This window comes from Anopheles stephensi, chromosome 2, assembly GCF_013141755.1.
Source record: "Anopheles stephensi strain Indian chromosome 2, UCI_ANSTEP_V1.0, whole genome shotgun sequence".
NCBI lineage: Eukaryota > Metazoa > Arthropoda > Insecta > Diptera > Culicidae > Anopheles > Anopheles stephensi.
The window spans coordinates 82,372,555-82,400,520 of NC_050202.1; the positions used below are offsets into that span (position 1 = coordinate 82,372,555).

General features: G+C 44.8%; 1 protein-coding gene across 2 annotated transcripts; it reads right to left on the reverse strand.

Moving 5' to 3' along the window:
* Positions 1–190: 190 nt before the first annotated feature.
* Positions 191–27,966, reverse strand: LOC118505666 (gonadotropin-releasing hormone II receptor-like). 2 transcript variants are annotated; one of them, XM_036041793.1, is made up of 9 exons: positions 26,987–27,966; positions 10,677–10,867; positions 8,949–9,176; positions 6,449–6,650; positions 5,342–5,495; positions 5,039–5,235; positions 3,901–4,017; positions 2,673–2,950; positions 191–1,197 (listed from the first exon to the last, which is right to left on the reverse strand). In XM_036041793.1, the coding sequence occupies exons 1-9, from the start codon at positions 27,177–27,179 to the stop codon at positions 997–999; spliced, it is 1,761 nt and encodes a 586-aa protein (XP_035897686.1). In that variant the 5' UTR covers positions 27,180–27,966; the 3' UTR covers positions 191–996. The 2 variants fall into 2 exon arrangements, with proteins under 2 accessions (XP_035897686.1, XP_035897685.1); XM_036041792.1 differs by having other exon boundaries at positions 3,874–4,017.

Consider the following 27,966-nt stretch of genomic DNA (forward strand, 5'->3'; position numbering starts at 1 on the left):
TATTGCTCGTTTTTAAATAGTTTGCTGTAAGCACACGGAAACTTTTCTTTCACTGCAGTCCATTCAATTGTTTCGCAAATAATTACCTAGACTCGGCAAATTTCATACCGTCGTCAAGCGACCGCTAGTTCTTTCGTTCTTAGCGTCAGGAAGGAAAAGAAAAGAAATCTCGGACACAGTTCTATGAATTATTTAAATTTTCCTTTTATTTATCGGAATTTCTCGTCTCTCTCTCTCTCGCTTTCCTTCACCTTCCTTGCGACAATTTTGAACGACATTGTATTGAATAGTACACCTGGCCACACGCCCCAGTTGTTGTTGTTGCTGCTGCTGCTGCTGCTGCACACAAAACGAACTAATTGCGTAATACATTGGATTACAATTTAATGATGTTGCCGGGGTGTCAGCTCGCCAAGTTAATTATCTAGTGGGTTTGATTTAAATTTCACTCATCAGATTTCCATCGAGTTTGTTTTCGTTTTGTACATTGACTAAACTAGGAGCTATGGTAAGAAAAAATACGCACTTCCATTTCGGTGCAAATGTATATAAATATCTCTGCCCTAGCGGCGCTCGCCCTGGACGTCGCAATCCATTCGCTTCTTTCTTAACAGTAAGTTTTGTATCAAGATTTTCACTCATCACAAGTCACGGTTCACAAAGCTACCTTCAGCTCACTTCAATTTGCGCTTCGCCCTTTGCATGAAACCAAAGCACACGCACACGATTCTTGTCCACGTAATACATATGTATGGTTGTAATGAGAATTGGGTTTAAATTGAAAATTTCTTTATCATCTGTTAACGCTTTATGGACGCTAAATTCACGCTCGCCCGGTTCACCCGCCTCTCAAACTTCGTCCACACGCGACGGCAGCGAGCGTTGCTGATGGCGTGCATCGATGGTTTTAATGAGCCCGTTGCGTACCATTACAACCGTTGCGATTGCCAGCGAGTCGTAGTAGTGTGGCGTGGCTCACCAACAGCGCTGTGATCATCATCGCCAACCGCCAGTGTCCAGGCTGCGCGTCAATCCACACTCAACCGACGAGTCGAGCTCGTGAGGCGTCGGGTCGGAATAGAACGACGGTCTGGACAGCATCACCGAGTGGTCGTCCGACAGCTGGGCGAACTTGCTGAAGCTTGGCTGGCATCCTTTCCCACTGCTACCGGTCCAGTACGCCATCCGGGAGTTATGCTTGGTGGGTGATGGGAGGGAATAACAAAAAAAAAAGCGCGTAAAGGCAAGCGTTAGCGATACGTGACCGTGATAGTTATGGTAATTTAGCACCGGTTAGAGGTGGTTGGGCTGGACAGTTACGGCGCTAACCGCCGCCGGTTGGAGGACTACTTTTCCCCCAAAAGCTGATTCCAATCATAGTCGAATGGCGAATGGCGGCCAGCAAAATTAACACACAAATTGAAACCGGTTCCCCTTTCATCTTTCGGAATGAAAGCCACGTGACGGAATTCGTTTGAATGGAGCTAGTTAAAAGGTGCTAGTAGGTTGTCGGTGGTTTTTTCAATCAGGATGTGTTTTAAGAATTTTTGCTGAATTTCTGATCCGGGGAAAAATAAATCATGAACAGCTTTTTCACACTGCACAGGGAGCAGATTCGACCATACCGAGCGAGTGAAACTGTTTTTGGTCAAGGGGAAAACATAATTATGCAGTGTAGTGGGATTACGACTCCAACCAAAGTTTCAAGAGAGAGAATAGATGTTCTGATTAGTTACAGGCTCAGAAGAGATGTTTCCAATCGAATAGTGGAATATTACAAGACAGTTGTAGAACTTTGCAATCATATAACGGAATTTTGCAGTTCGAAGAGACTTCAACACTTCAAGATGGTGGTGAAAATGTTAAGCTAGAATTCATTTTGAAAAGCTCATTGAGACCTGATTTATATTACGATCGACGAAGTACTTTAGGCCGAAAATAGATTTGAAAAGCGACCTGAGCAACATTCAAGGGAGTTTTGATACGTGATATCCTCTCAACAGTATGTTAAACAAACACTCTTCTTAGTTTCGAAAGTTCTACTCGGTGCCAACATCAACTACTCCCATTAAGACTGTGTGGGAGACCCTTTTAATTAATTTAAGAATATTTTCAACCAAGCACGCCGTTTGACATTTACGTGCACAGGACGACTGGTTCTTAAGTAATTTCATACTTCTTTTGCGAAATTAAGTTCTAAACTCCTTAACGTCTCACGAACGCTCATTTACTCGGTGATGTCATTAAGTAAGTGCAAGGAACGCGTCAAAAGGTTTCCAGCGCTTGTTGTTTCAGCTACACGTGACGGGGTTTGCTGAAGCTTCGTTTGGCAATATTTTGGCACGTTGAATGACGGTGATTCAACGCGAAAAGGGAAAAGAGCGCTCCGAGATGTTTCACGCTGACAGCAATCACTTCGCTCCGTTCGAAGGGAAAATCGTACGTCACACGTCTTTACGCACGGTGGTAAAATTAGCAATCGAAGAACGCAAACCGCCCCAAGACAGTGGCGGCTTGTTTGGGCAAGTGTAACTGTACTAGGAAAAGTGCTGACAGCCAGGAAGAAACCAATAGGGGCCATCTTAACTCAATCAATTCCGATCATCAACGGCTGGATGATCAGTAATCACACACATACACACACACCCTCATAGCAGGAAGAGAACACTTACCTCCTTTCCGCCACCCTTTCGATGGTTGCCTACAGCTCCCAACGATGTGCCCGACCCCACCTTGCCTCCCGTCACCAGCGTGTGTTTGGTAATGTTGCCGTGATAGTTGTTGGTGTTGGCGTTACTGTTGTTGTTGCCAGTGCTGATGCGATTGTAGAAACGGGTCGTTGCCGTCGTAGCCAGCCCGGAGCCACCGGCAATTACCCCGCTCGTACCGACGCCACCCGCACCACCAGCTCCACCCCCCGTGCCCCCGCCAGTCGAGCGGAGTAGAGATGCTGAAGCCGTAAATGTGTTTTGCCCGGCGCGCGCAAAAAAAACCCGGTGGGAGGAAATAAACAAAGCAAAATAAGACGGAAAGGACGCAGTCAGTTACAGTCGTTTACTTTCGGTAGATTGATTTTGTGCGAAGTGGAGTGGGTTGATGGGCAGAAGGAGTTGGTTCCCTGTTGGGAGTTCCTGTTGGGAACATATTGCACAAAACTCGAAACAGCGGCTAATTCGTGGCCGTTTGAGTAGTGGGGCAGTAAAGATGGAATATTGTTGGTTGGATTAAAGTGCGAGACGGATTGCGAAGAATATATTTGACAAATTTTCCGAATCAGTTAAATTAGTTGGGTTTAGCAAATAGTTTGTTCCCACTCAGGTGTTACGAAAGCAAGTTTTACATTCATTCCTGGTAATCACACTTCATTACGAACAACTCTTTTGCAGGATATTTCAATCGACCGGTTTAATCGCTAATAAGTAGCAGGAATTGTGTGCCGGGCTACAAGGTATGACGTTAAATTTAACCCTTCAGTTCTCCAAAAGTGTACAGGCGCATAGAATGCCAATTATGTGGCACCAAAATTAGCATGATTCGCAGCTGTGTAGATTATCAATGAATCAACAGCGTTAGTTTGCGCTCTCGTGTATCGGCACATTTTAAACGGTCATAAGCAAATCCACTCATAATTCCAACCACACGTGCCACACTTGTCAAAGAATGATGAATGTCACACAATATCATCATCAGCATCGGGCATTATTTTCAGCTGATAGCTTTTCGTGCCAAACGCCCCAACAGTACGAGCAGTACGATGGAGACGCCCAGTAGCTCACAGGTGCAGCCGGATGGAGGCGCCTGGTGCATTGTGAAGGTGCACGTTTCTGTGGCGTGGCCGTGGTGTTGGACGAACGGATTCGGTTGCCGAAGTACCTGTCGGTTGTAGCAGTGCAATGGTACCGTTTTGGTTGAGGTGGTTCATCGTTATGCTTCGTTGGTCCGCTACCAGCAGCTCATCCTTATTATCCCGTCCGGTCAGCCGATCCGAGTGCGGTCCAATGATCCCCGAGACGGCATCTGAAAGTAGGGTGGAACGTAGGGTGGGGAGCAGCGCCACACACGGGCGCGCGGACAGGAACGGGCGGAATGGTGGGCAATGTTTTCAATGTTGTACTTTGTTTGGACACGTCTAAAACATCGGTCTAAATGCAAATCGCAATGCTCATCGAACGCTAACTAATTCGATTCGATTTGTGGATGCAGATTAGGACGAAACACAGTTTGACGGAAAGCGCTATTTATCTCGCCGCGGAGGCGATAAGAACGAAATCATGCAATCATGCGAAATCTACTGTACTACTTCGTATGCAAGCAGATTAGTGGATGGAATGGTTGCGAAAAACCGAGCTGGAGCGCTAGAGGTTCTGATAGCTACGGAAGAGAAACAGCAAAGAGGGGCTTTGTGCGGAGGTTTTGTTTGTTTTGATAGAGGAGGAAAACTAAGTAAAGCAGACTCAACTATTTGGCGATTAAAATACAAAATACAGTCGTGTTAATAAACACGGTTTTACTACACGTTGTCTAATCTAAGTAGGCCGTAAAAACTACAATTACGTCTAAATCTATGCAATACATGCATTGTATAACCAGAATAAGTTTATTTTCAGCCTTTTACCGTCACCGTCGTTTTTATCTACGATTATTAATGCCATTCCGTTGACTCAATCAAAGGTTTTCTCTGGCATCAACATACCACAGCGAAGTGCATACTGATGATGCGTGAGCATTTCCGAAAGAACCCATTTACCCTTTTTGGCGGGAAAACAACTTTCCCCTGTTTACTACTCCCGCTACGTATGTCATGCAGTTACTATCCCACCCATTAACTACTAGCCGAGAGATAATGGCCCACAGGATGTTTTTCGTGAATGCAACATGCAGATCTGAGGTTTACTTTTTCGAACAGTTCCCTGCTGCTGCTGTCTGGCAAACAGGGTAGGGTACAGTTGAAATAAACAAGCTTTCAGCTCGATTCACACGAACACGAAGCAAAAACACGTGCACTCACATGCAGACTACGACCACGACCGGTACGTACCTGTGGATCGGCGCTGAGCTGCGTTAGGTGTTTGGGCGCCACCGAGCGTGTTGCGGCGCCGACAGGGCAGTCGACATTTCATCGCGTACGAACCGTACACCAGCGGGTTCATGCACGAGTTCGAGACGGCCATCAGAAACAGTCCGTCCTGTACGGCCACGTCCACCTTTGCCGCGCTTTCCCGATCAAACATGTACCTGTAAGGGAGAGGGCAGTGATTCAGCGGCGCTTGTAGCTATACCTTCACAAAGTAATGGGACCATTTCCAGGTAATGCTGGTTGAACCTGCGTGAACGTACTTACCAGAGAGTCATGACGACGTACGGTGTCCAGCACCAGACAAACACAACCACAATGGTGATGGTGAGGCGCAGCGTACGCTGACGGGCCCGTTCGATGTGCGTCAGGTCACTGCATCGGAGTCGCATTGGACCAGTAGACGTGGAATCGCCCGTCCCTGCACATGGTATGGGAAACAGGAAAGAGGGTTCAAAAATGCGTTTCTTAGCTTGGATGTGTTCATTACTACGCAGAACTGGAAGACTCAGATCAACATTACGATTTGGGCTGAGAATTGCATACCCACAGGCGTCATAGAAATGCCATGAAGTGCGTAAAGAGTGTTTTTGTGAATAATCCTAAAAGTATGCAATATGCAAGTCACCTAACCGCATAAAAGCTCCATTTGACGAATGGATTTCGAATCAAACGTCTCTTGAAAGCTTCAAGAAAGTAATAAAATTATATTTTTATTTTGTAGACATTTTTTATGAGTTTACTGCTTCTAATAATTAGGATAATACAATTAAAATTGCATACCGACAGGCCTTACAAGCCACAAAAAAAAAAACAACAAAAGCCAATGAGCCTGTATGCATTCTGCAGAACAGTTCACCTCAAGTTAACTCGACGAACGTTAAAAAATGAACAATATCCGCTTTTCGGAATGGAATGCTATTAATGCGATGGTGTGATTGATATCACGTTACTAGCTTATTGAGAAATGTTACGAGCGAATACCGAGAAAGCGAACTAATTAATGAGATTTTTTGCCCACTAAACGATTTCGCCATAAGAATGGGCAATTAAACATTGCAGTAATATGGGAGAGTGTGCGTATGTGCGGGCTTTTTCGCAGCCGAAGACTGCTCGAGCCAACCACTCGATTGAAGCACTGTCCATGTTTGTTTCATGCTAAAAGGTGCGTTGTGGCATTAAGTACACTTCACGCACAGGTCGTGTTTCATCCGCATCGAATTTAGTTCGGTATCGGATGAGACGCCGCGGCACTCGGGCCGGCAGCAAACCAAAAAGGACAAGTATGTTGTCCCGTTCTCAACGAATGTGAATGTCTGCGTGTGTGTGTGTGTGTGTATGAGGGGAGGAGGTGTTACTCGTTGTATGACTTACCCTTTTCCCGCGACCGGTTGGAGATTTCGCACAGGATCACAGTGTAGGCGCCACTGATGATCATCAGCGGCAGGAAGTACATGGCTATCACGCAGAACAGGTTGTAGGCCGTCTCGAGGCCCGGCGTAGCGAAGAATCCGAAGGTGACGCACTGCGTAAACCCCGGCACTTGCGGATGTTGCTGTACGCGGAAGATGATACTCTGGAGAAGCAAAACCAAAAAAAAAAAAAACCGGGGAAAAATCCAATGAAAGCCATTCACCTCGGAAGCAGGGAACCGGGGAAAAAGGCCTGGCGCACGAAATTAGCCTCCCCAACCAGAATCAAGGATTTATCGGCCAAGGATATGTACGCCAGATGGGATACGCAGGAGAGTGAATATAAAAACCCGAGCTTCTGGCACGAAATGCTGGGCAGAACACAATCTTCATTTGCTTTGTTTGCGGAAACGCACAACCGACGACCGAGACGGCACGTACATGTTGCTGCAGGACCAAAAATCTTATTCCAGTCCTTGATGATGAAGGACTTTCTCCCGCGCTCCGGGTGGAAGTGGTGAATGGAAGGACAATGCGGGTGAACCATTCTAACAATCGGCAGTTGGCGACAGGGAGATTCATTCGAGCAAGATTCATTTATATTTGTCTGTCGTTTCAAGTCTTCAAGATTGTTCTACGCCGGTCGGACAGGGATTGCGGGCGTAGGACACATCGCATTAGACATGTTGCTCGGTACAAGGACAACAGTGTGCCCATTAGCAAAGACACAGCATAAGCTCCAATAATAACGGATACATCCGTCGTGCTACTGTGGGAAGCATTTCAATTTCGATGGGGTGCGGTCCTCTCTCAGTAGAGACACCACCGGTTCGGGTAAGTCCCTGTTAGCCAAGATGCGTACTTGCGGTTCGGCGGTTATGTTTTATCTCCGGCCTGCCCTTCCTGATCACGAGCCGAAGCAAAAAGAAATGGAAATATGGCGCAAAAATTTGAATCCTTTTTCGCCGTTGGCGCTCAGCGACAATTGTCAGCAGCCTCGGTCGGTGCCCGAAACTGTTTGCCACCATTCCGCATTCCAGTGCGCGTCGGCGGTGAAGTACTATTGAGATAATGAGTTAAATAAATTGGCATTCGGAAAGTTTTTTAATTACTTAACCGGGCGCGCACGTTTCATGACACGGGGAACCTTTTCAGAATGGGCAGCGCACAACATGTCCGAGCGAAGTTTAATTGGATTCTTCTGGGCGATTCGGTGCGCGGCGGACTCGTGTGGGCACGCATTTTATTTTCGCATTTTTTAATCAGACAGCCGGGCAATGTTTTATTATGCGACAGCTACCCATTAACGGTGTTTGCTCATAAAGTTTGATTAGTTTACGCAATGAAAGTGCGCTGATGGGAGAGCAGTTCAGGTGATCTTTTTGTAAATTCGTTTGTTGCGAATGTTTCGCCTAACGAGACTGTTCCTAATGCACTATGAAATTCGACCCAGTTTTTGTGTTTCTTAATTTCACGGATAGAGAGCTGCAGAATAACTACCAGTCAAGATTATTGCGTCGAGTTTAAAAATAAAATGAATTTTTGTTAGCACCAACAGGTCGTCGTAACATCAGAAACCAGGACGTTCTAAATAGATGCAGTGCGCATTGCCTACCAAAAGGCGCACACAGAGCGCATTAAATTAATTTCGAAAGTAATAAAAGGAAAAGTTTGAGCTCCAATAATTTAACTTCCTTTCGCTGAAATTGCATAAACTCGCTGTTCGATCAACCAAATGGGCGTATTAAAGTATCAAGAAAATTGAACCTCTTTCAGTTCCACAAAAAACACTTCTTCGGAAAGCTTCATAATCTTCGACGGAACCGGAAGCAGAAAAAAAACGTCACATGTCACATGCGATCATATCGATTGCTGCTATTGTATTGGTGGGTAGTATGCAGTTCCTCGAAGCAAATCACATAAAGTATATCAAATGAAAATAAATATTTTCCTGGAAAAGTGTGTATGATTGATGTGCATGTAGGTAGGATTTGCTCGCCGTAAAGTGACAGTCCGTATGGAAACCGGGCTCGATGGCAGATGGATCGAGCCCGTGAATAGAAATAGCGCAACAGGTGTAAAAATAGCAAATGGAGTGTAGGTGAAGCGAACGCAGCCGTCGTTAAGGATGTAAGGATAATGGAAACGTTTGAAGCGTGTTAAATGGGTGGACGGATTGTAAAGGCGTGCCGGAAGTAAGTAATAAAAGTGAGCACCTACTTTTTTTTACAGTTAATCAAACGGTTGAAACCTTCCATCCCGTACCGGGAACAAGAATGAGTCTCTTTCATGATGTACCAGATAATCTTAATAATCTTGTAACGCTCGCCCGTACCGGAAGTAGATGAAAAGAATTGGCCATAATACTCTTTTTCTTTTGTTCCTGATTTGTTTTTTGCTCTCTGGCTTTGCCGAGTTTCAGTGCGAGGATCAGGTAAAATTTAATTAACATTGTCACTTACCTGTGGCATCGCATTGACGAACGCGATGAACCAAGCGCCGCCGAGCATAATTTTGCCGCGCTTCCGGGCATCCGACACGCGCAACGGATATATCACAGCAAAGCAGCGGTCGAGCGACACGCACACCAGCACGTTCGAGCTAAGATACAGGCAGAAGGCGCGCATGAACAGGAACACCTTGCAGGCAACGTTCCCGGCATGCCACTGCACCGTGATGCGCCAGCCAACCTGCAACGACGTGGAGCATTATTGTAGCTTAACGAGCAAAAAGGCTTCAACTGAAAGGGGGGGAATGTGGGAAGCGGATATGCGTAAAGCTAACCAGATGCATTCGAGAAATGCAATCTGAGAGCCTTAAATTCTGCAGCGACTTAACAAGATCTGTTTTGTGATGGTAGAAAATTCCAAAGAAATTTATTACCAACATACATAGGTATCCACAGGAAATTCCATGCCGTGCTGTACAGCATTAATTCGTTGGAAAAGGTATTTACCCTCCCTGTTTCATTATTCCAATCTATTAGTGGGAAAATCGAAGCAAAGATGCACATCAGCTCTAGGTGCATTATTCAGCCCGATACAAAAGCTGTAGGATCCATTTGCCTAAATTGACATTCCGCCAGCAAACGTTTGCAGAAGCTGAGTAAATATTTGACAAGGAAATGCAATTTTATCCGCCACACAGCTCACACACAACCAATGCCGTCGGTTGTCGGCGAGTGTGGCAAAACTAGTGCAGTCTTTGTAAAAGGAAGCAAATGGCAATCAAATAATCGTAGCGGAACGCTGCATCATCAAAAACCATTCAACTATCAATTGAAGTGCACGAGCGTACAGCTTTTGGGGGGGGGGGGGGGGGGGGGGTGGTGTTTCGGGATAAATGCAAGAATCAAGAGAAATTCAATCAAATGTTTTTGATATAATCTAGTGATACTGAATGATCACATCATCACATCTGGAATCGTTTTAAGTAAACACAATTCGAGTATAACCTACATCTACTTAAGTTGTTCAAACGTTTGTGGCTAACTATCTACGAAGGCGTATCAGCAATGGCGATGAGAAACAGACACTGAAAGAAAAATAATACCGCTTCAGTTTCGTCATGCTGCCAGGATGATAATGAATAGCAAAACCACAAGCAAACAACAACACGCCATCTCCCGTCCGTGCTGGAGCATATGTCAACACAATATCAATTTATTTATTGCACAACCGATTATGCAGTGAACGGTAACAACGGTTTTCCGTTTCGATGAGCATTCCCGGTAAAGCGATCGTGATTCTCAAGGTTAAAGATAATTGAATGGTGGTGCAAGGTGTTGGAAGGATTGGGTGGGATTGTGTTTGCTGTTTGCTCATAGATGGCGCTACTAGAAAATTGCTGTCAGAATGTTCGACTAGGAACAGTATATTTAGCACTGATAATTCATTCAAAGTGTATGAAATGAAACTGCCTTCAACAATGGTGGATAGAATGTCAGGACTTCAGTCGAAATGAAAGTCCACGTTGAAGCATCATTTTACGGTGCAAATTAAAAAGGGACCTTACATCCCCTTTCATAGGCGGATTGGATGGCGGAAGCTCCGCATGTGTACGGGATAATGTAATTTCGAAGGCATGTTGCGGTTTTGCATCGTGCCGCTGTGATTCGCGGCGGTCGTACAGTACCCTCCATCATAACCAATCGGTTGATTGCAGGCGGGAACCCATAAACTTTCACTTACCTCTAGTGGAATCATGATGAACGCGACCATTAGGTCGGCCACCGCCAGATGGCAGATCATGAGGCTGACACGCGAACGTCGATGGCGCCTGGAGCGGAACAGTGTTATGACAACCGACAGATTGCCGCCGGCCGCTATCACAAATAGGACGCAGTACACGATTATGACGGCCACGGTGGAGTCGGTGTGTCCTGTAGCGGGTGAGAGGAACGAATACGAAGAATGGTGAGATAAATATGCCTTTTCGGTGTACAGCGGCAGCTTAAACTGTTGCAGCTGGATTCTCCGGTTGCTTGGACCGCTTGGAACAAACCGACTAAGTAACTAGAGCGGATTGGTTACAGCTTATAACATTGTTGACTTTGAGGCCGTGGGACCGGATGCATGGTAGCCAGCAAGCAATCGCATGTTTACCACATCCAGCATCCGGTGGGAAGCAGGCGGTCGCGTCCTAAGGAGGCGGTATTGTTTGTTCGTTTGAAACAGCTACTCTCAAACACGCTGCAGGAACGCTAAACCACGTGAACGTACGGGTTGGTGGTAAGCTTCGATCGGATTTACCACCGAGCCACAAAGCACTAAAAAGGATATCTTAAGCTAAACGTATTGTTTGAGATGTCTTTGTAGCTGGTACAGAGCACGGCCTTGGGACAAGATGGAAATATTTATACACACAGAGAAAGAGTGTACATTTCGTCTCACATTTCGTTGAACAAATGTTTAATTCAGAATTATTTACCAATTAAAAATAGAAACGAACAGACTGGCTTGCCCCTAACAGTATGCAATTTGCACTGCAAGCAACCGGTCGTTGGTATCCTTGACAGCACGATCGTACAGACGTTAACTGCGATTTGTCCTGCTTGTTTAAGGACTTTGATCTGTTTCTCCGTATTGCGTGCATGACTGGCTGGTGATTGTCCAGAGGGTGAATCACCTCCGCTGCAAACTATATCGAAAGGCACACAATAAAGGCTGCCCATTTGCTATTCCACACACTGACACATCTCGTACCATGAGTTCGTTGAAGCCGAACTATTCCTGGTCTTATGTCTTCAAATTTCAACAATGTCTCCCTGATTGTTGCTCGTATGACTTCATTGATTGTATCGTTCCATGCATCACACGGTTGCATAAGGACACAAGAACAAAATGTGTCAAAGTAGAATGTTAAATGCTTCTCCATAACACTAGTTGACCTTTCGGAGCTTGCGTGGGGCATGATGCGAACGGTGACACGTGTGTGATTTTAGTGATACACCCCCCCCCCCCCTCAACCTCCCCCCCAACTCCCAAACGAACCGAGTAATCGGAGCGAAAGCCAATCATTGTGAAAAAAGCTTACTGTCAACAAATCCCTTGCTGCAAAGCACAAAATGAGCAAGATAATGGAAGTTTTGTTTTTTTTTTGGTTTAAAAAGGAAAAGGAAAAGAGCAAGCATGTTGTGTTGACATTGACCAAAGCGTAAAAAAGGGAAAATATTTGAAGTACCGAGCTCGCTGTAACGATTATTTCTTCTGAAAACCTTTTCGATCGAATATCTTTTTTCTTCCTCTCCCAAACAACCTGTACTTTAAGCTTCAATAGCAGGACAGCTTTCGGCGCTGTGATTGAAACCACTTCACCAGGTGGTAGCATGTTTGAAGCGTGTATGTAAACAAAAAAAAAACGAAATTTGAATTCACTATAGAAACAATCGCAGTAACACACCTTGACGACGATGGCAACGGTTTGGGTTTGGCTTCGGCACGATACGGTCGCACGTGTTTGATTGAAATTGAAAAGAATCGGTAGTCGGTTGATGAAACAATTTTCATTCCTCTTTGCACTACCAATTTACATTATTTGTTGTGGGACTGCCGGAACGTGGAACGTTTTTTGCGAAGATCTGTGATAAAAGCGCAATAAGAATAAATGTGCTGATGGACAACAGTGTCTTGTTAAAAATAGCTAACAAGCTGTCAGAACAGTCGTAATACGTCGTGCTATTTGTCCACCATCCATCGCTTGGTGAGAACTGTGTATGGCGCCTAAAGGTATGCAACTATCACAGCACCGCGTTTGCCACCGTCTGCCATATCTATCAGCTGGGGTTTTTATTTTGAAAACGCGGTTTGCACAACGTAAATTCCATAAATAATCACATCGAAGAATGAGGGGAAGAATTTGTCAGCAGTTCTTTGTGCGTTGCGGTCTTCCGTTGAGTTGTGTCGTTTTTCTGTGACGTGAATGTAATTTATTTTTATTTATAAAATTGTCCACCAAGATTGAATCGTGTCTCGGTAGGCTCGGTAGACCAGGGGCAATAGTTGGAAAATCCCGTACGCTCGTCGTACGTCACACGGGGCAGCTTAAGCAGCACTGTCCGATGGATGGGCGTTCAATTGGAAACCAATTACTGTGTTGTTGGCGTGGGCAAACACTAGAACGAAGTAATGGAATACGTAGCAACCCAGCCGGACAGGTCTGTTTTTCTCACCCTCGAGTTGGGAATTTATTTTCCATTTCATGAATCGTTTTGAGCCAAAATCTCTAATAACAAAGCTTTTTTCTGGTTCTGGAAAAGAAATGTTTGTTTATTCCCAGCTCCAAGGTAGTTGAAAATGAAGTACAAATTTTTATTGCTATCTGGTTTCTTTCCATAGACAAACCAATTCACAACGCAGAATAGCTCATTACCTTGATCAGCTGCGTGTTCCAATTAGCACTGTTTCACTCCTGGACCGGTGCGTCTTTTGTCTTGATTTATGTGCAGGAAACAGCTAAGAAAAGAGCAGATTTCCATAGTCATTGATGAGATTTGCATAATTGAATGCTTCGTCGGCAGTACGCAACGCAAGCAAACGTTCTGCGGGTACAACTTTGCGTGCCAACTTTCCCCACATAGTGGTAGAGCGAAGAACGAGAAAGACAAAGCGACATCCGAACCGGGCAAATGCTATTAGTCTTTCGATTTCAGAGTCGTTATTTGCCTTTCGCCACCTCGTAAATCTTGGCACCGGTCTAACAGATGGCAAAGAAACCAGCACTGATTTTGCTTATCGTTTCCCATGCGGCTGGCTTGATTCATGGTGCGCTGTGCAAACATTTAATTGGTTTATGGCTTGAGAACGTTTGTACGACATCAAGGCTTGATGAAGCGAAGGGGCAATTATATTCAGTGTGCAGTGGGTCGTTGCTTTAGTTGCAAACAGACATTGCTCCTGGCGTTCTATACGCAAAAAGTGGCTTTTCCATATGAGTCTTTGGTGAAAAGGTGTGTTTCTGTGGAATGAATGATAAAATCTGTGCGATTTGTTGGACTGGTGTTTGAAAGCCAACCTCATTCCCATCACCATTTGGCGTTAGGCATGGGTTAAATTGAAAAATGAACACGCATCTGTTAAAATGGAACGAGCGAGCGAGTCCGGTTTGATAAATGACCAACGAAACCAACTATTTATGACAGGATGTTTGTCCGTCTGTTTTTGCTGTTTGTTTAAAATTGGCTTCAAATTTTCGACTTCATAACACTCTATCTTCCGTTTGCATACATTTAGGAGCAGTTCGCACCAACGCAGCAAGCACAGCATGACACGCCTAAAGTTAGGCAAAAAGCACAAGCTCTCGATTCAGATATTACGGTCGATTGTTCAAATTTTGAAAACTTTTCAAACACGTTCTCGAGCGAGTTGAAACGTACGATCCGATGAAAAAAGAGAGAGAGCAAGAACGGACTAAACTTTAGTCATAGCCGAATAGTTTTCACCCGAAATTAATGGAAGTTTCTTGCGAGTGTACTCACTTTTTTAATAATCTCTCTCTCTCTTTTGCAAACATCCTGTCAGCAAACACTAAACGGGTCGGGAACACAAACTTTGCTAGAGCGAAAGTTATGCTTTTCGAGCTTGGTCGGTTTGCAGGGCGTCAGCACACTGGAGATAGTTAGTGTCACACTGACTTGATTGCACAGTGCAAAAGCTGTGGCGCTGTGGGTATAAAGTGTTCCTCCTGGGAGGTTGAAATTTAATAGAAGAGATGTCCACTTGACACGTCGTTCTGTAACAAAAGCGCCGGTGTTTTTGCTTCTAAAAGCCCTTTCGTCAGCAAAAGTATACCTATTATTCTAACTCCTCACGACAGCATCTCACCGCGAGCAAGAATGAAGATGGCGTTGGTGGAACGTCAACATTGTCTTCCAAATTGTTGACAGGCATGAAATCTATCACGAACACGGGATAAACTTTAATCAGCGAAAATGTATTAATATCTCTAGATCAACAGCAGAAATTCACAACTTTATCCTGCCGATCATACTTTAGCATTATCGAGCCGATCGAGGCACACCGTTCCGAGTGTGCCCGGGATTGAGGTTTAGCGGTGCTTAATGTTACTCCTTCGCTTGCGTTACCTTCAGAGAAAATTCTTTTTTGTTTTGTTTTTGTTTGCTTCCCTGCCTTCTCTGAAAAGCTGTCAATTTTGAATGAACGCCACGTGATCGGTTTTCACTCGCCAAACGGCCGCGCTCCCATTGATGGGTTTTCTAATCAAGAAGGTAAATGGAAAGTTTGGGTTTTATTTGTCTTGCGTCGGTTGCGCTAATGCGCCCACGAATCAAAGCTTTCGCGCGGGAACGAGTTGTTTGCTGGTGCACGCGCGTTACTCTCCACGGCCAGCGGGTTCGGAAGCTCGGGCGTAGGGGGGGCGCCACACACATTCTGGCGAAGAAAATGGTTTTCATCAAAGGGACGCGAAAAGAGCAACGGCTTGCGAAACGGAGACGGAAAGTTTTCTTTTCCCACCAGCCCTACACGTGCGTAAGGAATCTTTGTCGTCCTTGTCGGCGGATTGACGGGGTTGTGGAATGTCGGTTTGTTTTTTCTCTTTCGCCGAAGCTCCACTGTCATCCAAGAAATGTGATGAGTGGGTAGAGAAAGAAATTAAACTCGGAGGAAAGTATAAAGCAGATTCATGCACCGGCCCGGAACGAAAATGCCCGCGTACGCAGTGAAACGCTGCCGATTATGGGTAGTAAATTACGTGCCCATGATGGTTTGGTGCTGCACTGTACTTCTTCCTTTTCCTTTCAATTATGTAGAGCAACATAAAACCTTAACTTTGTTTAGTACTTTTGCACGTGCTTAGAGCGTCTGTTTTTCCGCCTGATAAACTGTCCAGCCGGTAGATATATTAAAGATAAATTTCGTACACCTAGGTGCATTAGTGGTGGTTTTCGAACCACACAGGCCGAAGCCACGCAACGCAAACGCTTCCCACTGGAGCGCTAGGAAGCGCCAGAGCGTGCAAGTGCTTTTCGGTTTCAATTTAGGGGAAAAGAAAACTTAAGCATAGATAATGCGAACAAATTTGACAGGCAGTCCACCACGACAATTCGGCTTTTGATCGATGTTTTGTTCTTTGAACGATTAATATTGGATCGGTTTCCCGGACCAGGACGCTTGAAATTGTTCAACTTTCCATTTTCAACAAGCACACAAACAACAAGCAGCAGCGGCAAGTATGGGCAAAACATTTGTTTCGCCCCGCAGGGAGTTTAAGAGCACTCAGCGAGCGAGCGCTTTGCCGAGATTCAACGATTAATTCTCGTCCCCGTTCGTGGATAAATCATTTAACTTTTCTTTTCCCATGGCAAATCTGCACTGTTGGTTGGATTGTTGGTCGGTGGTTCTTTTTGTTTTTTTTTGCGTTTCTACTTCAACGCAAATTTCTGTCGGCAAAGCGACTAAAACTTACTTCCTGGTACTTGCTGGCTTTGCCTAATTTACGGTAGGAAGCGGGCGCCAAAAGTTAGCATCGTCTTAGCAACACATCCGGGTACATTTGTACTTGGCGAAGCAATTTTAAGATAAGATGAAAGTTGTACTTATTGTGTTGAACATCAAAGGACAACACGCCGTACCCAGCGCTCGTACGTTCTGAGCATTTAACATTTGAACAGGGAAATATCAAATAGGATCGAATTACGATTTACGAACCAGGGTACAACTATTGACACAAAGAAATGGTATGGGCAAATTCAATTATTTCTCAAGGACTGTGTGTTCAGTAGAGCTTGAGAAATAATTGCTTTATATCATCGTTTTATGTTTTTCCCAACTGTTTATGTTTAAAATAACTGCTTTATGTAAAATAAGCACGTTTTCATTAGGTTTTCATATACTAAGAGATTTTACGCCTGAAAGTATGCAATTCCCCTAAAGTTAGGCAATGCGCATTGCTAGCGTTTGTAAAATATGTAAACGTCCTTTTTTCCATTTCTAATTTAAAAAACAGGAAATTTTACACTACCAACCTACACAGTTAAACGATTTAGTAGATTCGTTGCATATTCATACTGCTCGTCATTTAATAGCCATCGCCATGTTCCAGGTGATTTTAATTACACATAGATAAAGTTCTAGCTTTCGCGTGCCAACGCCGCACCGGAAAAGGCCCAACACGATCACTAACGAGTTTAGGTGTCAATTTCAGAACCGTTGCATACATTCTGTTCAAAATGGACCATTGTACCGAGCAAGCCAGGGAAACTAATCGCTTGCCTGTTTTGTTTGGCATGGAACCAACGCGTCCACACCGCACCTCGAAACCGCGTGTTCGTGATCGAGAATCTCTGCAAATATCGCGTGCCAAACTGTGGGGCGGGTGAATTTATTGTCCTTCGCATCGCGTGTGCATCACAACCGTGATGCTGACTGGCCGAATGGCCGACACAGTGCCAGCCAGCTAGGACACCAACTGCAACCCACACGATAATCGCGAATGTGTCCGGGCTGGCTTCGGACAGCATTATTTAGTGCGAACCCTTTGCGCTCGACACTTTGGTGAATTAGTTTTACACTTTACGCTCGTTCGACCAGGTTGCCCAGAACGTGCAACTAGCTGCCCACTGTTGTGCACCGTTTTGCGGCTGCTCTGGACCGGGTTTGATGCATCGCAATGAACCACTAAATTAATGCGTTGGAAATTACGACGAGATTTACGAGCCAGCGCGCGACACACTCGGAGCGACTAAATTGGTTCTGCTGCTAATCGATGTTGTTATCTTCTTGGGGCACGAGTTGCCAAAACTCATCAGAAACGTGTGTATATAAATACACGTTTGAATGTGGGATTCCAAGGATGAAATGAGTTTCTATTTACGGTAACGGGAATTAAGGTTCAAAATTGGCAAAAACTCTCTGTGCGTAGTAATTACGATATGTTTGTATCAGTCCCTTCACATGTTACCCAGCATCAATATGTTTTTGTTTAATGAACGATCCCCCTACGGTCGATAACATGGTCTGCTAATTGTAATCAGCACATTTTTTTTGCATTCCACCACCAGAAGCAGAATTAAGGTCCAGCAGGACCAGTATGCGACGAACAAAATGGCCATGTTTCAGTGCGATATCTGCGATCGGCTAATCTAACCACACCATAGGGATGGATATTTAATTAACAGCTGAATTGTGTGCTACTGCTGCCGGTGGCCCGCATTCGCAATTCTACCGGGAATGCCCGGTACTTAATTTGTTTGTCGCCTGCACATAATGTGACCCAGCAACACATGCGGAATGTTCAATGTGTCACCCCCGGTTACCGGCGGTCCGTAGGACGATCCGCGACCGAGGACAAAGCTTCTGCTTTTTTTTAATTCTTTTTCGTTCGCCGAGAGAGATAATTTTTCTAGCGATTAAATAATCTGGCTGGTGGATTTTTTTACCGGATTCCTTGCCGGATAAAATGGAAAAGACCACGACAGATGGAGATCGTTACGGTGCGATAATAGGATTTTTTTCCCTCCTTTTATTCCAACTACCGGAAGGGGATTAAACTTTTGGGCGAATGCTTATAGTTGGTCGAATGTACGGATTTTTTTTTTATCAGCTCGAAAACAGACCATTCCGTGACGGTGCTTTAATTTTAAGATACTTATTTTATCAAACGCTGGATCAAGCTGCATGGCGAGGTTGATTGAGGCGAATAAATTTGAAATCACACTTACGCACAACGCCTAGATTTATGCAAGATGCAGCACAACCTCAATACGAACACTCAATTCACCTCGCATGTGTTGTTTAAATGCTTTACCTTGTTTATAGAAATTGTATTTGTAGAAAAACACACCGCTTGGAAGAACGTTTTTTTTCAAATTTTTAATGAACTTTTGTTTCGAGCTAGCAGCGCCGAATCGATTCACGTGAAGCAATCGTTTATCTCGGTAGACTAAACAAATACCGACCCTGTGCGCCGGTTTGGTAAACTGTTGCCGAAAACTAATATTTGTATTTCATCTACCGATCTCGTGGGCTCTAAATCAATCATTTACACGCGGCTCCAACACTCGAACGCTTCGTTCTGTGTTCGGTGAGTGATAGAATTTCCGAAGCGATCTTCTGCTGCTCGTTCGTACACGCAGCATCTTTTGAGAGCAGCAAGCTCGAGTGGAATGGTTTTCGTTTTGTAATAATTTATGAAGAGTTTCAATAGATTAAATTGTACGTCGCTTGCTGCGTACATTACGCCCTTAATCTGGTGTGCGTCTGAGTGTGGGACTTGATTGATGACGGGCGTATGCTGCTGGTTGGACGGTGTGTTAAATCATGTTTCGATTTATGCCCTCGCTGTTTGCCTATCGCTTAAGAAGCGACAAGGAAACATTAAATTCGATTCGTGTGTAGATCATCTGAAAACAAATGACGCAGATCATTGTTTGAGGAATTATTGATTGGGCACTTGCCAACCGAACAAACGTACTTCACGTGCTTTGAACGTAATGGTTGTTAATTTTAACCAGTACTGACGTGTCTCGGTTCCACCTGTCGTACGAGCGTCGACGTAAAGCATCGTTCTGACAGAGACAGCGACAACGAACAAGTTGTCACCGGCGTCACTGAAAAAACGATGTTAATTTTGGTTCGAGTAAAGGGTAAAGACAGCCGGTCGGCTACCGGCTATACCCCGGAGGGACATATGTTCATGGCACTGGCACAAAAACTGTATCTTTTATCTTAACCCTTTAGAGCAGCCCTTTTCAGCGAGAAGGGGAGTCATTTTTTGTATGCGTGTGTGTGTATATCAAGCAACAGAAAGAAAGGAAATTACATATCCAAAACACACTGCCTATAAGTTTGTTCTGGAACTCGCACATACGAGACTCTTCACCTTACTCACATGCTTCTTGCAGCTGGGAAAAAGGGTTCAGACGGTACCGGGACGCTTCGAAAATGTTGAACGTCATACTTGAGAGTTGCCTTCTTGACAAGGGGGAAAACACACACACACACACGGAGTCATCGCTTGATGTGATAACATGTTTAGACATCGTCGAAATAGAAGAGCTCGCGAACAGATACTGCGCTCAGCCACACCACGTGCGGATACCGGATACTGGCAAACTTGGGCAGTGTGAGCAGTCAACCAACGGGCTATTCACCATATCACTTTGGAACTCGATCCTGCACGTTCTTGCTCTTACTTAGCTCATATTAACCCGCCCGGTCCATGTCATCGGCCGGCAAGCGATCCACAGCAAAAAGAAGACCTACCGCTGTAAGTGGATCAGTAAAAGGATTAGAACCCCCTTGTCCCCGGGGTAGAAAAAAGCGCAAAATAAATTGGGCGAAGCTTTGAAGTCAACAGCTACTAGCTGCATGGAGCAACTTTCACATCACATCGTAAATGGATTTTCCACCACCATTAGCCACAGCTATCGGGCGTGCGGGCAAATAATTTTACGGTTGTGCAAGTTGTCCACAGTGAGTGGTAATCTGGCTACCTGTCGGCCGCATGGAAAGCAGCCGAGCAGCAAGTGTAATTGTAATTTTTCTAACCAACCGTCAGCAACGCAATGGGAAGTCTATGAAGTGGCGATCGTAGCTGGCAGGAAATGCGCCTAGTAGTATGCAATATGCAGCGCCTGCTTTTGGATTGCGGCTGGGGTTATATGTTTTGCTTTTAAAACTTCACACTGGGACGATACAGAAATTCAATTGCACGCTTTGTAACAACAGTAAGTAGAAGAAGTGCTTTATTAACCCTAACTGCGTTCGGGAGAAAAATATTTAAGCATGGGCCCTTTTGTTAGGGCAAACAGGGTGCAAGCATACATTTTTCGATGGGTCTCTACAGAAAGAAGAGCAGTCCATCCGGTTGAATGTAAATCCTTTGTATTCCCGAGAGTGATGCTTTCACAGTGCTTGGGCTGTTTTGTAACCGAAAGACAAAGCAATCGCACCTTGAACGGAACAACGAAATGGAAAGCTTCAAAAAAACAACACAAAAAAAGCCCCCTTTGTGATGTGGTTAATTTTGGTACAGTGCACGAAAACTCGTTCGTATCGGTGTCGGGAAAACCTTCAACCATATCGTTATCATTAACGGACGAAAAAAGTTTCGTCTTTTCCCAGTACGTGTGTATCTGTGTGTGTGTGTGTGTGTACATCACCTTCGCCACTGAAAAGCCAAATGTGAATTTTTCAAACAACAATTTACCATTCCATAAACATTTTTGTTGTTGTCTGCTGTGCTCTGTAAATTACAATCCAACTCCAAAGTTCAGCCGTGTCGAGCGGAAGGTCCTTCGGGCTGTACAAAAACCCGCGTGGGATGAAAGCCTGTTCGGTAGCGAAAAGGTAAATATAATGCCATTTTCTGTGATGGCCAGTTCCTTTGACCTTTTTTTTTCTCGTGTGGTCCTGCGGTCAGTTGGTGTGGTTTCCGCCGTTCATGGTGCAGAATGGCTACCCGGAAAAGATGGCTGGACACATGCATGGACACTTCGTTAAAGTCGTTACGCTGACCCATTGTGCCGTGTGGGAATGGTTCTATTAAACATTGATGCAGTGTTTGCACTGGTGGTTTGCGTCCTTTCGGTAAACATTAACACGGCCTTGCTGAAGACGGTCTTTGTTGCTTTAATCTTTTAATGGCAAACATTAAAGCGGTACCGCTCATCCCGGCGAAGGGATGAGGATCGTTGTACGTTCCCGCGAATAAATCTTACCTATTTATAGGTATTAACTCGCAATGCTTTACGGCGGGAACGTGAGAAAGCGCTCACATACACCACAAACAAAAGTGTGAATCAAGAGCTACTAGACTCAATTATGAGTAACACACACAATTCATTGGGAGAAAACGGAAAATCCATCCTAAAATGCCTGCCGGTGCTAATTTCTTTGCATTTAATTTGTTCTTTTCGAGCTTTTGCGCTCCCAGGCACCATCATCATCATCGAAGCAAATCTGGTGCGTCTTTGCTAGTCATTTTAATTGCAAAATTTGTAAAGGACTTTGGAAAAAGCTCGTTCTTCCGGAGGCTAAAAATTTGCTAATGTATTGTATGTACAGCTGTTGGCCAAAAAAAAAAAAGGGGGGCGTCCACAGCTGTCTGTGCGGTGGAAAAGAACAAGCATTGATGGCAATGTTTCATCACGCACCGAGTTTCGTATTTTTCTTCTTGCTCACCATCATTTTTGTCGATGAAACAATTTAATACTAATGCGAATACTTTTAATGGGAGTGAAAACGAGGGGCAGGCTTTAGCTTCCTCTTTGTGCAAATGGCATCCACAACAATTGGGGAAATGGGTTCATTAGCATGCATCTGAGCGTTAAGAGGATGAAAGCAGTAGAAAATGGAAGTGTGTTTTAATCAATAGGTTATTGTTGGTGAGTTGTATTGCAATTTTTGTTTTTGCCGTTCAAAATGGCTAAAGGACTATTTTGTACACATTTTCTACCCCTGAAAGTATGCAAGTTTTAAAAATGACCGTTTATGACAAATTGCATACATTCAGGCGAAAGCCTTATTTAATTTAGAATATATTTTCTATTTTTCTACCAGTCATAAATTATCCTTACACACCGGGTTTTCCGGGTTTTACGGTTCCTTTTACGGTTTTTTTTTGCTTTCGCAAAATAACCCACACACTCACCGGAATGGCGGAAATGAACCCTTTAAAAATAAATTACCCCTTGTAATGGAGGTGTAAATTAATTCTATTTATCGTACCATCTCGCACTTCATCTTCACCGAAAATTCACGCTCCCAAAAGGCACGTACCGCGCGTGAACGTTAAGTACGAAAAAAAAAACTACCTCACGAGCACGGCCTCACGAAAAATTGGACAAGTTCCAAGTGGGAACACACTTCCTGTCATCGGCGTTCCTAGCTGATTCATCCATTCAACCGGCAGCCGCAAGCAGTGTTGCTATAAAAATTAAACATGCTTCCGAGTGGAGACGGCCTGAACAGACGCCCTCACGGTGCAGATTTATTATCCTTACCGGCGTTCAAACCGATAAGCAGTGAAATTATTCTTACACCTTTGGCTTCACTCGCAGCATACGGGTGAAGGAGAACGCACGGCTTATTCGGGTGCTGGGCCGAGCGAGCACCGAAAGCTTCCAGTTCCAATATAAATAATCCAAAAATAAAATAAGTAACCAGCAACGGGTTGTTGACATTCATTTTCATCTGTATGTGTGTGTGTGTGTGTTATTGATATGTTTTATGGTGGCTGTCTCTGGCGGTGGCGTATCCGTTCCGATCCATCGTTCTGGACCGTAAAAAGGTTTCATTACATCCTGTGTAAACTTTGCTGCCCGGGTCTGGGGGGGCGGGTAATCCTGGATGGTGGGTAGCGGTTGCGATGAAAAGATAAATACACGCTTGTAAGCAGCGCACGAAAGCACCTCCGGCTGGGACCTTCGGTCGGTGCTGGGTACGATGGGAACTTGCTCTTGTCTACCTTTGCAGGCACCCAACCAAGGCCCATGTCGCTCGCCTAACGGTGGTGAAAGGGGTTCTGTGGTTAGTTGGTGTTGCGAGTTTTGCCCGATACCGCATGATAAATGCACCCGGACGCATGTAGCAAGAAGATCGATCTGTGTGCGTGTGTGAGACGTGGGTAATGGGTTGAACATAAGTCTTCATCGAACGTGCAGTGCTGTCCCGGGGCCCCAAATCAGACATAGCTTTCGGGATCTTTCGTCGGCACATACCTGTGCTGAGCTGTGTACAAGGCGGGCGGGAGGGACAACCGATGGCTTTAGAATAGTGCAGTGCGAGCGTGCTGAGGAGCTTTGGCGAGGGTTCCTTTTTTTATTTCCGAACCTGCTGTTCTTTGGCGGAAAGCGCCATACATTTTCAGGATGATGTTCGGCAGCAGAATGGGACCCGTGGGAGCGCTGCATGGTTGTAGGTAATAAAAAACGCCCCGGGCGTAGTGCTGAGCAACGTTGGTGGACTAGTTTTTTCCACCCGTACGATAAGTATCGTCTAATACCAATTGATGGTGCAGTTTATGGCGCAATCTTGGGGCACGCAGGATTTGCCCCGAACCGGAATGAATATTCCCAAAAGACGTACATTGGGTTTGGGTTTGCAAAGCCCGACATAGTCTATAATATATTCCTTATTAATTTCATAGCCTCTTCCGGCGTTGCGGGGGACATAATAGCTGGGGGCTTAAGGTCTCTTGATGATTTATGACTGTTTAATAACCGTGACAGAAGCTAAGCATTCCAGCTAAAAGAGATCGTGCTGCTGTTAAAGACGTGCCTATTTCACATTATGAAGTGCATATCTGTGAACTGTTTTTTGTTACTTACTGATGAGTATAAACGCAAACAGTAGCGAGAAAAGATAATAAATGTAGATAATTGCTCGGCATTAAGCTTTTCCACGGAAATGTATGGCCACCTGCCGGAGTGGTTTGATGGTTTGTTCCGAGAACAAAACGAACTGTCTTGTTTGTTGAAATTTGTAATTTAATTACGCTGTCGAAATTCGACTGAACTTTACAAATCCCTGCTACTGCTACTAAGCCAGCTAACAGCTAAACCGATGTAAATAAATTTCCCACTAGCCTCGTCCCTAACATTGATTCGCTATCGAAGCGATAACACAGCCATCGAAAGGTTCCCGATAATCTTGCTGCTGTCCTGGTGCTTTGCATAAACGATTCTCTTATCTGCTGCTTTCAAGCGATCCCCCGTCATAGTCATCTCCTTCCCTAGAGTTAAGCTGTCAGCCCGGAACATACCGTAAGTTTATTCCCACCCTGAGCTAACCCAAAGCGGCCGAGATACCGAGCCATGTAACGATGGTTCGATTCTAAACTAGCAAACCATTAAGGCAACCGAGAGAGAGAGTGGCTGCCTTTCCGTAGCGTGACAGCTTCCGTCAGCTACGTCCGGTTATGCGTGAAACGACGATGAAAATTAGATCTGAAGGCATCTAGAAAGCCATTAAGATACATTCCACTATGGTTGGTGAGCGAACCGTCCCGCCTGTCGAACCGATTGTTTGCGTAGTCTCTAGTAATAAGAGGACACAATAAACACTTAGCCGGGTAAAAGACTCGAGAAGGCCCCCCCTAGAATCTTTTGTGTGCAGCACTGTGGCCTGTCATTTTTGTTGTACAGTGGAATTTCTGTATGGTCAAAACCCATTTGATGTAAACATTGTGCATTGTTCCTTAATTTTGTTAATAGACAGCGATTAGAACTTGATACAATACATTGTAACAAGTGGTTTGAGATTATGATATTCTTATGTTTCCTCCTTTGCTGAATATCAATGCAAGGTAACAAGTATTCATCGAATTACTGTTCCGTTACCGTCTGAGAACGCCGTGCATGTTTTAGGCCCGATTGTTCACCCCTAGTGCGACTGAAAACTAGTACGAAGCTCCTGTAACCCAAAATGAATGGTAGGGTTAGCGGAGAGGGGATTTTAATCAAATAATAACAATACTTTATTCGACTTTCTTCAACCAATTTTGACCACACTGAAAGCACACTGAAAGCTCACTGTGAAGCTCTCGCAACGTGTACTGCGGATTGTATACCTTTAGGCGTAAATCCTACAGCGCCTTACAAATTTTGTCAGGGGGGGGCCTTCTCGAGTCTTTTACCCTTAGCCGATATCAATATGTCCCAGCTAAGGGGGGTTGTTGCAAAGGGACAGATAAGCTGTAAGCCAATAAACCGAAACAGTTTCCAATCAAAATCGCACACATTTAAATGTTTTTGGACATTTCAGCCCGAAAGTATGCAACTCGCATAGAAAAGCGCCTGAACGTATGCAATGTAATTTATTTGAATTTATTTCTTAGAAAAGTATTAATTTCGAGCAGAACAGTAATAGTAATTCTACAAATCTAATATTTTTATTTAAATTTCAATAATTCATTATATTTCAACAAGTTCAATAAGTTACGCCCGAATCGTGTAGCTTTTTATGTATTTCACAGAATCAAAATTTAATCATGTGTAATCATCTCCTCTCATCACATTACGTGTTTAGCTCGAGTGTTGAACTGTTGTATTGTGGATTGAATAAATTAGCGTACAATGGCCGCATAATTAACTGATAAGGTAGCAAACCAGTAAACCTAATGAAACGTTTGCTGAGCTAATGGATGAAATGTACTATACACGCGCTTTCAGCGGGAAGCCTTGCATCAACTATCAAACCCACAATGATTCCATCCTGCTGGGCCCGATACTCGCAGGCTCAATTTATTATGATAGATATTTGACAGGGTCGTGGAATGCAACGAGCCATCGGCTAGCGTTGATGGGATGATTTCATACGCATAAATTACCCAATGATAACACTTATGTTTAAATGCGTTACGTATGGTAAATTTCACGATTTAAATTCTTTACTAATACTTTAAACACTTAAAGCTCGGTGAGCGTGCAATGTGTAGCTTCTGAGCAACTTACGAAACCCAACAAAACGGTGGCCAAGCCTTCGCGGCTTTACAACTTCACCCTGAAAACACCAGCTTCGGCTAGCAACTAGCAAAACTTTATCATGTTTCACCTTTACCGTGCAACTTTTCTCCCTCCTGCTATTAAGCGAACGAATTAGTAACCAACCGCTTTACGGGAGCTCCTTCCGATTGTTCTGTACCAGCGGCGTAAACTTTTTGCGAAGAAAGCGGCTGTTGCCAACCAGCGAGGCCATATAATTTATGTTCTCTTGTAGACTATAATGTCTACAATCGCTGCTAGACCCGGTCACAGATATCTGCCCCGGCGGGTGTAGGGCGACCATTTAAAGCAACCGTATAGATTTGGCTGTCCAGCTCGGCTGTTCGGTACGCTCAGGAGACATCCATTTAAAATTCTTCCTTGTATAATTGTACTGCACCACCGATAAGGTTCGGCACCGACTTTTATGACTCTCTGCAGCAGTCATTACGGCGTATCGTACACGCAGCAACCCATCAAGACTCAGGATTGATGGCACCGTGAGTGAAATGTTACATGCCCGACGCCCATAATGTCTAGCACTGGACACTAGCTTACCTGGTGCGGTGATGGTGACCTCCGTGCCGTTCTTGTCCAGCCCGGCGAATAGAGCCGATCCGTTCGGTGCTAGCCCGTAGGGATAGGAACCCGTAATGTTGCCATTGGTGGCCGCACTTTGAAGATACTCCTGCAGATGTTCATGCTGTAGGGAGATATCCATGATGTTAAGTAATCCGGCTGCCAGGTACATCCAGAGAGGGCTGCCTTCACCGGCAGCGAATTCACCAGCGAGCGCACAAAATCATTCAACCAATGAGCGGGACGGGGCCAAACCGAGCGGAGCCACCTCCAAGATGAGGTATTAATTTGCTTGCTTAGTGTAACTTATTCACTCAAAAACACACACACACACACACACACACGCACGGGCACATACTGGAATGGAGCCCATTCCACACTTAACAGACCCCCGAGGGGGAAATTCTTTGACAGCGCACAGCGTGAACGGCAAGACGCACGGTCGATGTAGTATTTCCGAGAACCATTCCACGCACAATCACACACGCACGAATCTAGAGGAAGTTGTATATTCTAAACACACCGAGATTTCACACCACTGCTCACTGTGGCCGGAAGCTGCACCATCTTCCGAGCAACGGAGTGCAGCTGGAATTGCTGAATAATTACTTTCCACCAGCTTATGCCACCAATTATCCTTGCAGGAACTAATGTCGGGCGAAGCTAATTTTCCGACTACTGCGGTAAGGCTCTTTCGATTAAATCGATTTGCATGCGGAATCCACTTCCCTCACTTCACTCACTGGCACAACTGCAATTGAATTGTGGCTTCACTTTGATCGATGTGTGTGTGAGGACGTATCGTCCTACTCACTTCCGATCGGGTTATTGGGCACTCGAAATCCCACACGAGGCTGCCCACCGTTGTTAGATGGTTTAAAAACACGCGGGAAATCATTCACGACCCGAGCGAACGTTAGGATCAAATGACACGCCGCGCACAGGTGCTTAGGTCACAG

Bases quoted from the DNA above. Each gene is read 5' to 3' on its own strand.
- LOC118505666 (XM_036041792.1), bottom strand. From the start codon at position 27,179: ATGTACCTGGCAGCCGGATTACTTAACATCATGGATATCTCCCTACAG. The intron at 9,177-10,676 runs GTAAGTGAAAGT...ACGTCGTTGCAG, and splicing joins TCATCATGATTCCACTAGAG to GTTGGCTGGCGCATCACGGT. The intron at 2,951-3,873 runs GTACTTCGGCAA...TTACGGCTTCAG, and splicing joins TGCACTGCTACAACCGACAG to CATCTCTACTCCGCTCGACT.